The sequence below is a fragment of the Rhinopithecus bieti genome, unplaced genomic scaffold (genome assembly GCF_001698545.2).
Source record: "Rhinopithecus bieti isolate Rb0 unplaced genomic scaffold, ASM169854v2 scaffold_11291, whole genome shotgun sequence".
NCBI lineage: Eukaryota > Metazoa > Chordata > Mammalia > Primates > Cercopithecidae > Rhinopithecus > Rhinopithecus bieti.
The window spans coordinates 1440853-1456306 of NW_016807158.1; the positions used below are offsets into that span (position 1 = coordinate 1440853).

At 38.2% G+C, this 15454-nt stretch overlaps 1 protein-coding gene across 2 annotated transcripts in view; it reads right to left on the reverse strand.

The window, feature by feature from the left end:
* Nucleotides 1-15454, reverse strand: part of MAGI2 (membrane associated guanylate kinase, WW and PDZ domain containing 2) — a 1515811-nt gene that overhangs the window by 178857 nt on the left and 1321500 nt on the right. Inside the window, exons 12-13 of one of the 2 annotated variants that reach the window (XM_017880418.1) lie at nucleotides 10130-10319; nucleotides 695-736 (exon numbers count right to left, since the gene is read on the reverse strand). In XM_017880418.1, the coding sequence (XP_017735907.1) occupies nucleotides 695-736; nucleotides 10130-10319 (232 nt within the window). The remainder of the gene's footprint in view (nucleotides 1-694; nucleotides 737-10129; nucleotides 10320-15454) is intronic. The other variant, XM_017880419.1, reaches the window with a different exon arrangement.

A 15454-nucleotide genomic window follows, 5' to 3' on the forward strand; every position in this document is an offset into this window, starting at 1 on the left:
TATGTTAGCAACATTTCTAATCCATTCTTTGGAAATGTCTGAATTGCAAATCTCTTGAGACCTTCTATCTTCTTATTTGTATCTAGTCTAGTGTTATTCAATGTAAAATAAAATGTAAGCCACATAAGTAATTTAACATTTTCTAGTAGCCACATTTTAGAAAACAAAACAGATGAAATCAATTTTATAATATATTTTGTTTAACTTAGTATATCCAAAATATTATTTCAACAGAAATCAATATAAAATAATTAATGAAATCTTTCTTTTTTGTTTGGGCACTGTCTGTGAAATCCAGTGTGGATTTTACACCTATATGACAGCATATCTAAATTTACAGTAGCCAATTTCAAGTACCCAATAGCCACATGTAGCTAGTGGCTACTGTATTACATAGCACAGACCTAGTCAGTCTGATGGCTCTCTTTGGCAGCTGTTTTTAATCCAGCCTTTTACTAGAGTATTTTATGAAAGAAATTCATGAATATGACTGTTTTCCTTTGTCTTTTGTTGGCAGGCATTTAGGCTCACCATGATGAGACTTGCTGTCTACCTTGAATACATGTTTTATGTAGGTGACTAAAGTAGCACAGTGATTGTATACTAAGAAACTGATACTACTCAGAAGAATGATTTGTTACACAAAATGGAAGACGTTTTGTTCACAGAACTGTGAGTACTGAACAATACTTGCCAGAGGAATCCATTCGAAAACTGGTCCTGGGTGGCACTTGTTCTGGATGGGAAAATGGGGAATTAAAGTTGAAATTCATTTATGGCATTTTAAAATTCATCTTTACTTTCTTTTTTGTTGCTATCATAACTCCCCCAAACACAATCTTATACTTATGTTTAATAATTTTTTTCCTCTAAGATCCAAGTTAGTGGACAGATTTACCCTGCTTTATGTATGAGCATGTATGTAAATATGTTTCTTTTACATGCATCCAAAATAGAAAAATCTGAATTTTTTTTTAGATCAGGGTAGAATAAGATTACCATTTCTAAATATTAAGTTTTGATTCTCATTATAAGAATACTTATTTGAAAGTAAAGCCAATCTAGAACCTGAAATCTATACAGAAAATATAGGTCCTTAAAAATTAGGTTATAATTTTGTGTCATAAAATGTTGAAATGAAAAGTGGAAAATCCAGTCAATGATTGTATTGATTTATGTACACTAGTCCAAATATTTTGATATTTCCAATTTTCTGGGCAGTTGAAATTATGTATAAGTAGTTGAGTTAAATTGGTTTATTTTAGCAATAGAGATCCTTTATAAGAATTACGATATAATCTATGCTACTTCTAATAGCATAAAAATTCAAAAAAGTGAGTATAAAACACCTTTAAAATGTGCATAGTCCACATTTAGAATTCTAGAACCTAGAACAACCTGGTTGCATACTGTGTTCTGGAAGTATTTGGAGACATGTTGCTCTCATACATGAACACTTTTCAGGGGTAGGCAAGGCTCCAATTGTCATGCTTCGTTCTACTCTACATGGTTGAGATGTGCAACTCCTTACTGTGTGTTTGAGAAATGCAGACTTTCACCATGTCTTTATCTGGGACTGCTAAACGTGAAGAAGAATGTAATTAAATTGTCCCTTGATTTTCAATCTGCCTTCTAAATCCCTGGTCTTAATATCATAGTGACAGAGATGCAAGGCACCTTTCATTTCACAGATGGTTAAGACCCAAAACGCCGAGTGACTTGCGTAAGGTATTCTATACTATCTCACAGGAAACTCTTCAAGAATCTTTTTAGAAAACGTAAGTATTATATCTAAGTTTTAAACTTAATTAGAATGTGTTATCCAATAAAACTCTTTCTTGTTTCATTTTAATATTACTATGAATAAATAATACACTCTTTTCTGACCATGCTATACATTTTTTTCCTAACATCTCCAGATATTCTTCCTGTTCCTTCATGGTTCTGTCAGTAGAGAATTTCCTAAACCACACAACTGGGTTTAATATGAGATGGGCAGAAGACACATGTTTGCAAACCTCTGGTCAAGAAATACTTAAGAAGCTAAAGATCTACGTTAAGATACGCTGAGTTACTTCTATCTGAGAGAATGGCAGGATATTTTTGCCTCTATGATGAATTTCATGTTAAGTTTACCACATTGTTTTGCTTTTGAATCATGTAAGGAATTACAGATAAAAATTAATTAAACATTGCTAAACCTCTCTAAAACATAAATTCACATTGTAGGTAGAAGAACTGTAAAATGTTCTTGCAAGAACCATTCCTCCCACACTTTGAGACTTCAATATGTAAACTACTTGTTGCTTGGAAGAAATTTCATACCATTATTATTATTTTGGTCTATAAAATTAGATATTTATGATATATAATCATCAATCATATGCGATTATTCCTTAAGAGCATTTATAGAGGAGGCAACTTACAGTTTTGAAAGGCAGAGAGTAAGAATATAGTACAATAGAACTCCCCCATTCTGAATGTGTTAAGATGACATAATTTTATAAGATAGTTGTACCATATAAAGCACTATGGAAAAAAATGAGTATTTTTTCCTTAAACTTTAAAAATTGAAATAAGACCAAAGTCTGGTTGCTTTTTCATTGAGCTTTGTTTCAAATAAAGAGCCAGTTGGCTCATGGAGGGCATAACAATCATTCCTCCCAGGTAAGCTGTGTTTAGCTTTCTGGCAGAATTGCTATTTTTTTAATTTTTATTTATTTTTTATTTTTTATTGCACTTTAAGTTCTAGGGTACATGTGCACAACGTGCAGGTTTGTTACATATGTGTACCTGTGCCATGTTGGTGTGCTGTACCCATTAACTCGTCATTTACATTAGGTATATCTCCTAATGCTATCCCTCCCCCCACTCCCCGACAATAGGAGATCACTTGGACACAGGAATGGGATCATCACACACAGCATTGTTATTTTTTAAGAACCTTCATGTTTGGTGTGGCTGCTTAGGATTATGACTTGAGAAATGTCCTTTTGTCTGTATCAGGGATGGAAGACTGCTACCTTTGAAACACTTCCGTTAGCTATAAAACTGGTATTTTCTCTCACGAGGACCTACTTGCCATCTAGCACTTAAACTCTGCAGCCTTGACGGTCTCACATTTATTCATGAATATACATTGGGTTAAGTTGTCAACTTGTGCAACCAACAAAATGCTTTGATATATTAAATAACTTTCAATCAAGAGCTGATTTTAGAGTTTACTTTTACTCCTCCCCTGCCTTTATCCCTTAATTCCAGGATCTTTTAGTTTTAAATTACTGAATGAAATAAATTTATAAGCTCTAGGATTGGATCTAATTTCTAAAATACATGGGGAAAATATGTGTCCTACCACAACTTTTATTTTGCTATCTCTATATTACTAAGCTTACACCATGGTGATTTCCTGTTTCAGAAGGAACCTGTTGGAAATATAAACGCTACCACAGTTACTTAGAAAGCTATCTGAGGATACCTTTTTAAAATTAGATTTCCAAGTTAATTAAAATCTACATATTAAAATGGCAGACACAGCTTAACTGGATTTACTGATCTTCATATCAATATATTATATGCAAAGTAATGCACAATGTGATATATTAGAAACTCTAGCTAAAAGGCAATTTTTTTTCACAGATCAAATCATAACATACATTATACTAAGGATAACAATAATGCTTTTCCCATGAGAAAAGGGTGCAGAAAATTAATCTCTCAGTATAATTGAGGACATTTAAAATGATAACATTATTACATCTTTTTCTATCCTTTTATTTTTCTAATGCTAGAGTCACTGGTAAAAGTGTTTTAACATTTACTTATCTTATTTTAATATTTCACTAAAGTAAGATTGTGTTCCAGAGAACATACGTGGGGGGTACTTTAACTAATGCCATCGGACATCAGCAGTGTTTGAGCAAATCAGGCCGGGGCTTGATCTAGCAGTGTTCACATGTGAGGGTGTTCTCTGGGAAGGCATGGTGGCCTTTCATGATCACATAATAGCTGCCTGTAGCTATGGCATCCATGGATTTATTTAAACCTTTCCGAAACTTTTTGATATTTCCAGCTTGGCTCAATTGGGTATTTAATTACATAGGAAAAGGAGACTTGGAGTCAGGAAAGCTTGAGCTGAAAGATTTTCACAGGCTTCAGAGCTCTAGTTTTGAGCACCCTAGAGAGATACTACCATATGTGATGTGGCTTCCCCCATCACTTTTCATTTAGAGATTCAAGCGGTGTTCTGCGATGAATAATGTTATTACAGTACCCCATCCTTTCAAGTGGCTCTGCTGTTAGGCTGGGAGACAGTACAAACTACAACTTTTGCTCACTAATAATAAGGAAAGAGCAGCAGAAAACCTGATAGTTTAGAAATACAACCACCCATTTGTGATCAGCCATGAATTACATGTGTATTACAATCCTGAACAATGAAAGAATTCAATAATCGATGAACAACAAAAGAGCAGGGTAACAGCCATAGATGTGAAAAACATAACTGTCCATTTTTTATCTGCCACAAGTTATAATTTCATTTCAGATATAGTACTAAAAAACAGTTTGCTTCTCTGTTATACTCTTGAACTGGCCTGTGATCACTTTTGATTGCTACCTTTGCTATGATACTCAGCGCTTATTATTCTAATTCTGAAAAGGAAAATTGATTGTGTGAGCTCTTTTGAAGACATTTCGGAGAAATTTCTGTTCTAAAGAGGTTATACCATAAGGCACATTACACCGTATGGATCTTTGACATTTTTATGATTCTACATTTGAGTGATGTCTTACCGCAAAGGAGTGTGGACATGTTGTACCTCATAAATTGTTTACTTATGATAATCAAAGTTCAATGTGAAGAGAAAAAAGTTTGAACAACTTCAGTCATAATTCAACTTGGGTTTAAACCAAGAGACAGAACCCTGAGGGAAGAGTTTCAGGAAATAAGAATGTTTCTTTTCTATTCCTGGTTGCATCTGCTTATTGTTCCAGCTTTCAAGGCTGCAGTGTGGAACAGGCCCAAGAAATGTCCCCATGAGCTGAATGAGAAGACAAACCTTTAGAGTAAGACTGGCTTAAAGAAAAGTGAAGCAACAGGGCAAGGCCCTCTCTCCTGTATCAACAGACCCATCAGAGTGATCAAGACTTAATTTTGTAAGATTCCAAAGTGAGCAACATTCGTTTTCTTTGGGAAGCACTTTATACTGCCTTGCCTATCACAGTTCCTCTTTTCAGTACCAGTATCTAGCTGTAGTTATCTAAGTATAATCTTTCCCAGAAGAAGGAGACAGATGAGATTAACCCCCTTTCAGTTCGGTGTTTATCGTGATGTTGAACCTGACTTATTTTCTGTATTAAGAAAGAGGACTCCATGGCATAGCACTTAAATGTGTAAAACCTTACTACCTATTTTTTTTCTACTTCATTTGTCATGCACTAGATTTGTACATATGTCTAACTTTCTGGGCATAGAAGGAGTTTCCTGGGAGTTTGGCTACCAACACAGTCACTAATAAGCCTTTACCTCAAGTTAGGGATAAAATACCTATAGGCAAACATTCTATCAGCCAAATAAATTAGCTTGAAAAATTTTTTATCTGAGTAGGTATTACGCTTTTTATTCATGGTGTGTACATTTAGATATATGCTTTTCTTGAACAGTAATGATGATTATTCCTTGAATAGATGATATAAAAAGGGAAAACTTGATAATTTATCATTCAAATGAGGACAGTCTAGGGTGGTGAAAAGTGAACTATTGATAATCATGCCAGGACAGCACAGACAGGGATTGTTCAGGAAACTTCCATGTGTAGTCACCCTAGATAGTCTTATAAGTAACTAGGCCAGTAATAGAAGGTTTCCTATCATATCAGAAATACGTGGTGGATGCAAGGATGCAGTCACACCTAGAGAAAGAAGGGAGGAGGAGATGCAGGGGAGAAAACACTAAGGGCCTTTAGAACTACTTTTCTCCAATGTTAGAAATGGCATATGTAGTTCAGCATTAGGAATGTTAGCATACAAACCAGAACGTTCAAGTCATTCCTATTGTGACTGTAAAACAAATTAAAGGCCTTCCTTTATGAGATTCTTGGGAAAAAGACAGAGAAAAGAGAAGGGAAAAATAGCATGGCTTGTCCCACTATGCAAAAGTATTTTCTTTTGTTTTCAATTTTTAAAATTGCAAGTAGTGGGGACATCAAGAAGTCTATTATCAACAGCGACTATTATTACACAGAGAATAGTCATGTTTGTCTAAAAGTCTTTGGTAGAGAGGGAAGTTGGGGAGATTTTTGTTCTTTTCTGGGAATTGACAGTAATGACTTAGGGTCAATGTTTAAATAATTAATATGAAGATCCAGAAGGTCCACTGATTAAAACTTTTTTAGAGACTTTTTGGGCAGAGTTATACTTTTATACATGTAAGTTTAAGCTTATGTGGAATTAAGTAAGTGGAGAAAAATTCTTTTTTTTTTTCTTTTGTTTTGCACAGAGTTTTCCAGCAAGGATTAATGAGATTTTGATAATGCAAATGTACTTACCACATAACATTCTCTTGATTGAATATCAGTTTTCACATGGAAGTTGAGAAACTCTCAGTATTTAGTTATTTTTACTGCACAATTTCACACATTAAAATATTGATATTATTTGCTGTGTTGTATAATGGGGCCTTGTTCAGAAATCGTTTTCCTATGTGTTTGTTTGTTTGTGTCCTCAACTTCACTGTAAGCTTCTAATGAGCAGAGGTTGTTTCTCGTAACTTCTCTTGTGGAGTGCCCTGCAGAGTTCTAGACACATAGTGAGTGTTTCATATATTCTTGTTGATTGATGTGGAGCCCGGAGTTGCCACCTCTGGGCACTGTGCCTAATGTTCTGAAATCAGAGGCGCTGCTAGCCTGCTGGGTGGGAGAATCTTCCTTTCTCTGTCCTGCTCCATTCCCAGCTCATCTTGAGATCTCACGAAGATAGGAGGTATTTCCTATCACAGCATGTACCTGTCATGTTCTGTTTCACGTGGCTCTAGTATCCTATGATCATCTTCATTTGTTTAAAATCACAGCAAATTTTTCGGGGAATACATCTTTATTAAGATGTCCTGTGCATGCGTATTAAAATGTCAGCATAATCTAATTATGAGTCAAATGAGGCACAGCAGCATTTACATCATTTGATAAATTTCCATCATTTGTAGGGGACTGGTGACTTGAATCCAAATATTTCTTGACAGCCTTGACAGAACAAACATTCTGTAGCTCTGTACAGATCAGGCTTGTGGGTGGAGGGGTGTCTTTTTATTTGGCGACTGCAACCCAGTTTTGAAAGTGAATGCAAAAATCTCTTTAGCTTTAGACATGGTTGTAAGGAAGGACACCATGAGATCACTATAGGCTAGGGAAAATGTCAAAGGACTCGGTTTAAACAGCTCTGGTTAGGATTTTTTCCACACTTTCCCTCGTTGCCCTGATTTTTTTCCCCCCAGGAAAAGACGCAAGAATAAATAGAGCCAAACCTAAATGTTGTGCACGTGATACAAAGGAATAAGAATAGGATTGGTTCCCAATCACAAATTTTAAAATACTGATCTTCTGTTTGGGTATATACATTTTATGATCATTGCATTAAAAAAACCTATTTGAAGATGATGAGAAACAGACTGAGCTTTGAGCTTTCCAATCATTAATTAAAATCTTTTTCTTTTAGTATTGCTTTAAACATTTACACGAGAAAATGAAACTTGGAAATGGAAATGTACAGGAGGGCAAAAGGCTTTTTTTTTTTTTTTTTTTTTAAAAACACCCACATATCCGCAAGCAGAGTGAACGGATCAGCTATCCAGAGAGACTAGAGAAAGCGGTGCCATGCTCTCCTGGTATCTTTAATCTTTAGTTGTAGAGCTTTTCCTACCTTGATATGATTTCTATGTTTCATTGACACTCCATTTAGTGTTATGAAGAAATGTGGTAGAAAAGAGAAGGATAGGAAACGCAATGAGCTTGCGCTCTTTTGGCTTCCTGAGATTTTTGACCCTGAAAACATTACTGTGACCTTAGAAACATTAGAGAGAGCTAATGAAAGCAGGAAGGGGGTGTGATGAGGGCGGCAGCAGCAGTGGCACAGGGAGAGCACTGATGGGGGGCCCACAGGGGGCGGTGAGCTGGGGAGTCAGGATGTTTGCTGTCCCTGTAGCTGTAGAGGGAAAGGGCGATGAAGAGCTACTAGAGGAGGACTGAAAAAGAAAGCTCTGGGAGGTTAAGGCGGACTGGTTACTCGGTTTGTTACAGGTGAGGAGGGGAAAGGCAATGAAGAGAAACAGCAGTGCAAGGGCTGGATAAAGAAATAATTCTTTTAGAGTTGAGAGAGCATCGTGTGCAAGGAAACTGAGGGCACAACAGTATCAGACAACCATAAAGAGAAAACTGGAGATAAATACCAACATTGTTTTTGTCCTGAATCATAAAGCTTTGCATTGGCTAGGAAACTGCAAAAAGGATGGAAGCGAATGATCAAGGAGGAGACAAAAGTAGGGGAAGCACCTCTTAATGCTCCCTAAATGCAATCACAAAATTAAACAAGTCAAAGAGGTGAGGATGATATTTTAATCCTATGCATTTCCAACTTCCATCTTAGAACTGTGAACTTTATCTTACTCTCTATTTGTTTACATTCATTATCTTATTTCCCCAGTGAAATGTGTGAGAGCAGGACATATTACTCATCTTTGGTATCTCCTCATAGTGCTGACAGCAAAATGGGCATTCGATCAATACTTGGTTATTGAAGCAGAGAAGGTATTAGAAACTGGGCTGAAATCTTTTCAATTTTTTTCACTTTAATGAGCATTAATATCCTGAATTCATACTCTGTATTATGTAGCTAAGAATGCCTACTTTGTTCTTACTCTGCTACAGCAAAGACATTCTAATGACACCATCTAAAGATATTTCAGTTGTTCAGAAGGAAAGGAATGAAATATAGTAGCTCTGATGTAGCTTCTTTTTTTAAAAAATAGTGTATGTGGATTTGGGGTGGGGAGATGTTTCATTTTGATATAAATGATTTCTCAATGGCTTGCTGTCCTAACTATTTTTCAACCAAAATTAGTTCTACGAAGAGTTGTAGAGGATGGGGAAAAGGTATTATGTCTGCTTTCCCCTTTACCAGCTGGGTGTATAATTCTCAGCCCCTGGGCTCATCAAAAGAGTAAGCAGATTTGAGATCCTCTGAGATCACACACAATTTAAAACTTGCTATTCATGCTTCAGATGATAAAGTTGGAAACAAGACATTGGTGGAACACTGAAGCAAAGGAAATCAGCAGACTGTAAATGGGAGCGCCAGGGACCAAACTCTTCTACGAGGCTGGGTTTCCTGCTCATTTAATACACAGATTCTTATGATACTGTGAGATTCCTGTCCTCTAACATGTGGAGATGACTTGCAAGATGGTAGAAAGAAGCACAACAATGGTGCAAGCAATATTAAAAGCCTTATTTTCTAATGTTTATAAAGTACAACAATTTTAAAAGACCTTCAGATAAGGTGACAAGTGCATACATGATATTTTAAGACTTAAAATATCTTAAGATATTTAAGATATTTTAAGACAGAAAGCTGTGGCAGAGATGATTGGCATCTAGATCAGTACTGCGTTCGGAACCAATTGATTTCATGCTTGTGAGTTGGGAAGGCTTGGCTGACATTTTACTCAAGGTCCTAACTTCTTCAATGGCTACAGTCAAGGCTCTAAGAAAAATCTATGCTTTAGGCTCAAGATCAGATTAAACAGATTTAAAAAAAAGCCAAACACTTCTTTTCTGTATTTGGTAATCTAAACAAAACCAGCAACCTCACCCCTAAATCTCAAAAAATATATTCCTGATTTTCTTCAGGAGATTAGGGGAAGAAAAGTAGGAGATAAAATGTAAGGTGAAAGATATAATAAACCTACTTTTAGAGTCAACAGGCTTTCGAAGATAATTTTAGACCAGCTGGCCCTGCTCTTGAAACACTTTTGAAACTCAGAATATAAAACCATGCCAGATCATTCAGCCTCAATACATCTCCTGGTAGGGCCTCAGCTATTATTAATGTACCCTTGTTTCATGTGGCTTTCACTTACGCCTACTTTCATAAATGGCCCTAGATTTCTCGTAGAGCTCATATGGATCAGGCTTCCGTGGGTCAAAGGCCTCTGTTGAGTCAGGAAAGGAGCTCCTGTGAAGGGCAGGTGGGAAGGGCAGGTTCTGCGGTATGGCCGGAGCAGATAAACTCGTTTGAGGACTGCCTTGATTCTCCCATCGGTCCATTATCTGAAAAGTGAGAGGACAGAGAAAATGACTGACAAATTCTTCCTGGCTCTTTCTCTTGTCACCTTTAGGTTAACCTTTTTTGCCTTGTGGACTTTTCTTCCAGGGAACAGGTAAAACTTTGGTATAAATTCCTTGAAAGAAAAGATTTTATGTCTATGTAAGACAACATCATAAATTGTTATAAATGCAAGCGGTGCCTGACTTTTGAATGCAAACTTATATATAACTTACATAACCTTGTCAATAGTGAGCCGGTAATCTTTGGCAAACCACTTAATTTCTCTGTTTTTTTTCCCCCATAAGATAAAGAAAATGTGTCTCAAGACAAATCATGTGTAAGTGCTTAGAAATGTATGGTATTAGTTGTTCCTTTTTAAAGATGGTTTCAACATATTACATCACTTTCACTGGAGCAGAAGATGTAGTCATCTACATATACTCATTTGACACCTATGCATATCGCAACAACCTCCTACGCTTGAGCATTCAGTTGCTTTCCTCTCAGTTTAGATGTAATTATGTAACCATCTAGGATTCAGGGATTATTCAAAGTCTGCTAGGATGCCTCATTTATTGACGATCTGGTGGTTCCTCCCCCAGAATTTTGCTACTGATGTTGCTACTTCCATAATTTCTTAAAGACCTGCAGAGTACTTCCCAGTTTATCATGTTCTTTGACATACATGATCTTCTTGGATCCTCACCATAGCACCATGAGATAGAGAAGGCAGAGATTAATACCACTTTTTTTTTTTTATCAAGGAGGAAGACAGGCTCCCTGAGATCACCTATTGGCACTGCCAGCTTCATCTTCATTTATCAACTGATGCCTCATTCAAACTCAGTTTTTCTTTCCTGCTTTGAATAAACCGGCAGTGTATGTAAGATTTAGATTAGTTTGCCTTCCTGTTGAAACTCTGCCCTGAGTATGCATGGTCCTCGGGACAAAGGCCAAACTTCCGAGAGGGGCGTGGCGGGCTCCACTTGACCCTGGGTTCGCTCACTTTCCTCATATTGGCTGATGGGCTGGCTTCTCATTCTTGAGGACCCACCCGGTTCTCTTCTGCTTTTGAAACTTTGCATACTTCATTTCTCTTTCTACATGTATTTTCCACTCTTCCATCCCCTCTCTCATTTCACCTGGCTACTAGATTCAGAGGAGGTATCTCCTTTCCTAGAAGGCTCTTGCTGACCGCCCTGTCCCTCCTACCCTTCACACCACTTCATCACATCCAACTGTGATTACCATGAGTCTACCCAGCCATGTCTCAAACAGATCAGGCTGGGGACTGGGGTGTTTCTTTCTACTTGTTGCATCTTTCTACTTGTTGTATTACCAATGCATAGTTAGTACTCAGAAAATGTTCATTTAGTGAATGAATAAAATATGCCCACTTAAAAAAAAACAACAGTTTTGATATACATTACATTGAACTTGGCAGGATTGTAACTTTCTGTCCCCTATGGCACTGTCCTGCTTTAGTTTTCACACCAGCTATATTTTTGTCAGGGTTCCGATTCCAGCTCTGGTCTGTCCATTATCAATATTTTCAAGCTGGAAAGGATGTGAGGTGCCATATACTCCAGTGTTTTTTAAACTGTGCACCTGTATAACACCAGAGACACCTGGGGCCTGCCCTGCACACCTGGGACTGGGACTGTGGCAGGGGTTCTTGTTGAGCCAGCAAACTGGAAAAGAAACAGGTCACTGACCCTTCCTTCAATAAGATTGGCTTCATTTTAATTTGTTTTCTATGTGGGCTACTGCCCAAGATTTCATTTGAACAAAGTTTCTATAACTGTCAAGGATGGAAAACCCCTAGTCTAGTTCAATTTCCTCCTATGAAACATAATCTCTAGAAGCATAGAGAGGGTAAGTGGCTTGTCTGAGTTGCCAGTGGCAAATCCTGGGTCAGAACCACCCTATAACTCTAACAGGAGTAATCGTTTATATAATATCACACTGGGGAGAATAACTGGTAAATATGGTTTGAGTTTTAGTGAATTTTGTGAATTTTCTGCTCAGCAGGCCTTGTGCTCCCATTTGTAAAAATCTTTATGTACTTCATAATTCATTTGATAGCAAAATTCATACAGAAAGCTATTCTGGGTTTCCTTGGTCATCCATTCTGGGTGACCTTGCCATGATGTGGAAGGCCACATTTGTGGGTAAAGGCATATCCTTGGTAATTTTTCACTTTAGCTGACGTTAGGCACCAGGTGGATGCATTCTAGCTGTGACTTTATCCCTTCTGTTTTCAAATATAAGATACTCAATACTAAAAAGTAAATAAATTAGAAATATGGTCTGGGGAACTGTAGTATCTCCTATTTGTCATCATAGGGCTTCAGCAAATGTCTATTTCTTTCTCCCATATTCCATTGAGGGTTACTTCATACCCACATGTGTCTTGCTGGTATATGTATTCTTCATGTACAGTCATTGGACATGCTTCATATGAAATATTGGTGTTTCTAAAAAACAATCTTAAAACTACAGAACAAGTAATGCTTTGGGCGCTGTTTGGGAAGGCTGCCATGGCAGACTGACAAATTCTACAATTTCTGTAGCACAGAGATTGGGGAATTAGTCAAGAGTCCAGTTCATGCTTAGCAAAGCATTCACAATTTCCTGCTGTGACATTCATTAACCCTTGAGTCACTCTGTCAGGGTTTCCTAAAAGGCTGTAAAGCAGAAAATCACTGCACCCAAGAAAAAGCAGACATATTATTCTGTTCCCCATCACCTCCTGCCCTGCTCCCTCCTAAATGGAGTTACCTGGTGACTCCTACCCAGAAGACCATGGGGCAAACCACCTGCCCCAGGGTCAGAGGTCACCCTCTTAGCTGGGGCTGGTGTGCTGGCCCGACTGCACCTTCTGAGGGGTGGATTCCGTTGACTCTTCCCTACTTCCTTAGACACTTTGGTCTCTGGACTTTTGCTTTCTACCTGGGACACTCACTCTGTGCTCCCTTCTACCTTCATGAACCCCCTGCATTCTGATCCTGTCCCCTTACTGAGGTAGATGGGCCTCACTTGGTCTACCTAGCATCTTCTTGGCCTTTGTCCGTTTACAGTTTTTGTTACCTGCCAGGTGTTTATGTCTCAACAAGCTTCTTTTTGGGCCACTCTTGTCCAGTCCCAGTGGTGTCCACACCCAGGCCAATGTTTATAAACATCTCACTAGAATAAGCACAAATGGAAATAAAGTTGTTTTCTGTAGCTGAGAGAAGTCTGTATCTCTGCTGGCCTTGGTGAATGAATGGATGTCTGTGAAACTTCATGAAAGGACAGCCACTGAAATATCAGTGAGCAGCCTGGACATACAGTCCACACCCAGGCATCAAATAGTAAAGAGATTATGAATGAGGCAGGCCCCTCTCCCCTACTCCCATGAAATGCTCTGCTCAGAAACTGTTTTCTTACTGTAGAAAGTGGAGTAGTTTAAATCCTCCCCTCACTATTTTGGGCAAGGTTGGAAGATGACGGCATTTATCTTGATTCTGTATCTGAAGAATGCACTTGATCCTTTCCAGATGGAGAGAATGAGAACTCACTACTTTAGCATATTACTTGTTCAACAGGAAGTGACTATCTTGACATGGAATAGCATGAGATGTAGATCAGTAAGACAGAAAAGAGTCAGGGAGTCACACAGGACTAGGAGGAAGCTAGATCTCACCCCATATAACATTTCCTTATTCTGATCCAAGATATCATCAATCCTCCACCTAGCATCTTCCTGGCCTTCACCTATTTAGAGTTTATGTTACCGGCCACATGATTATTTCTCAACAAGCATCTTATTGGGCCTCTCTTGTCCAGTCCCAAAGTGTCCATGCCCAGGAAAGCGGGACTGGATAAGAGAAGGCCAATAAGGGCCACACTCAGAGGACAGTGTGTATAAGCCCACATACTGTGGGTATATTGTTATACACTTGTTTTGATTAATAGTTCAGTCAACTATGTTCATTTCATAGAGCATCCTTAAGTGACTTGGTAAAGGCTCATGAATGGAGGGTCTGCTTCCTGTGGTGATAGTAGTTCATGTTTTCAAGCTCAGCATGTAGAGGCAACATGTTTTAAGCACCTTACATAGATTAGCTCATAGAATTCCTCACAATAACCAAGTGAGAGGGTGTTATTATCTCCATTTTGCAGATATAGAACCTGAGACTCTGATAGCTTACATAGCTAGCTCAAGTCATCTAGTTAGGGAAAGAAGCAAAACTTGAGTCCAGGCAGAATGCCTTCAGTGCCAGCACCCTAAACAAGTATATTAATGCCACACTTCCTCTCATTATAGTCCTCAAGAGTTTCCGGTAGATACATGGAAGACATTAAATCTATAGCCTTCTACCTTCCTTTGTCTATGCCCTGGAAGTCCAAGCCTTAGCTTTTGTAGAAATACATGGATTTGGGATTAATTGTACATTGAGTTCTATAAAACATTTTTTGGAATTATTGACTATGAATGTAATTACAATAATGACAGCAAATGCTGCAATTATACCAAATGACATAATTTGGTATAAATGTGGGACGTATAAGGAAATCACTAGATTGCATAATTGTAGCACCATGATGAGGTTGCAAGGTTCCTTGTTAAATTAGATAAAGATGTGTATAACCACAGAGCACAGATTTAAGTTTGGTGGTGAAAGGAAGAAACTATTTAGACATTGGTTAAGATAAGCCAAATTTCATTTTAAACATTTAAAAGTATCTCTTTTCAGGGCGGAGCAAGATGGCCGAATAGGAACAGCTCCAGTCTCCAACTCCCGGCGCGAGTGACACAGAAGACCAGTGATTTCTGCATTTTCAACTGAGGTACTGGGGTCATCTCACTGGGGAGTGCCGGACAATCGGTGCTGGTCAGCTGCTGCAGCCCGACCAGCGAGAGCTGAAGCAGGGCGAGGCATCGCCTCACCTGGGAAGCGCAAGGGGGAAGGGAATCTCTTTTCCTAGCCAGGCGAACTGAGACACACAACACCTGGAAAATCGGGTAATTCCCACCCCAACACTGCGCTTTAAGCAAACGGGCACACCAGGAGATTATACCCACACCTGGCCGGGAGGGTCCCACGGCCACGGAGCCTCCCTCATTGCTAGCACAGCAGTCTGCGATCTAACC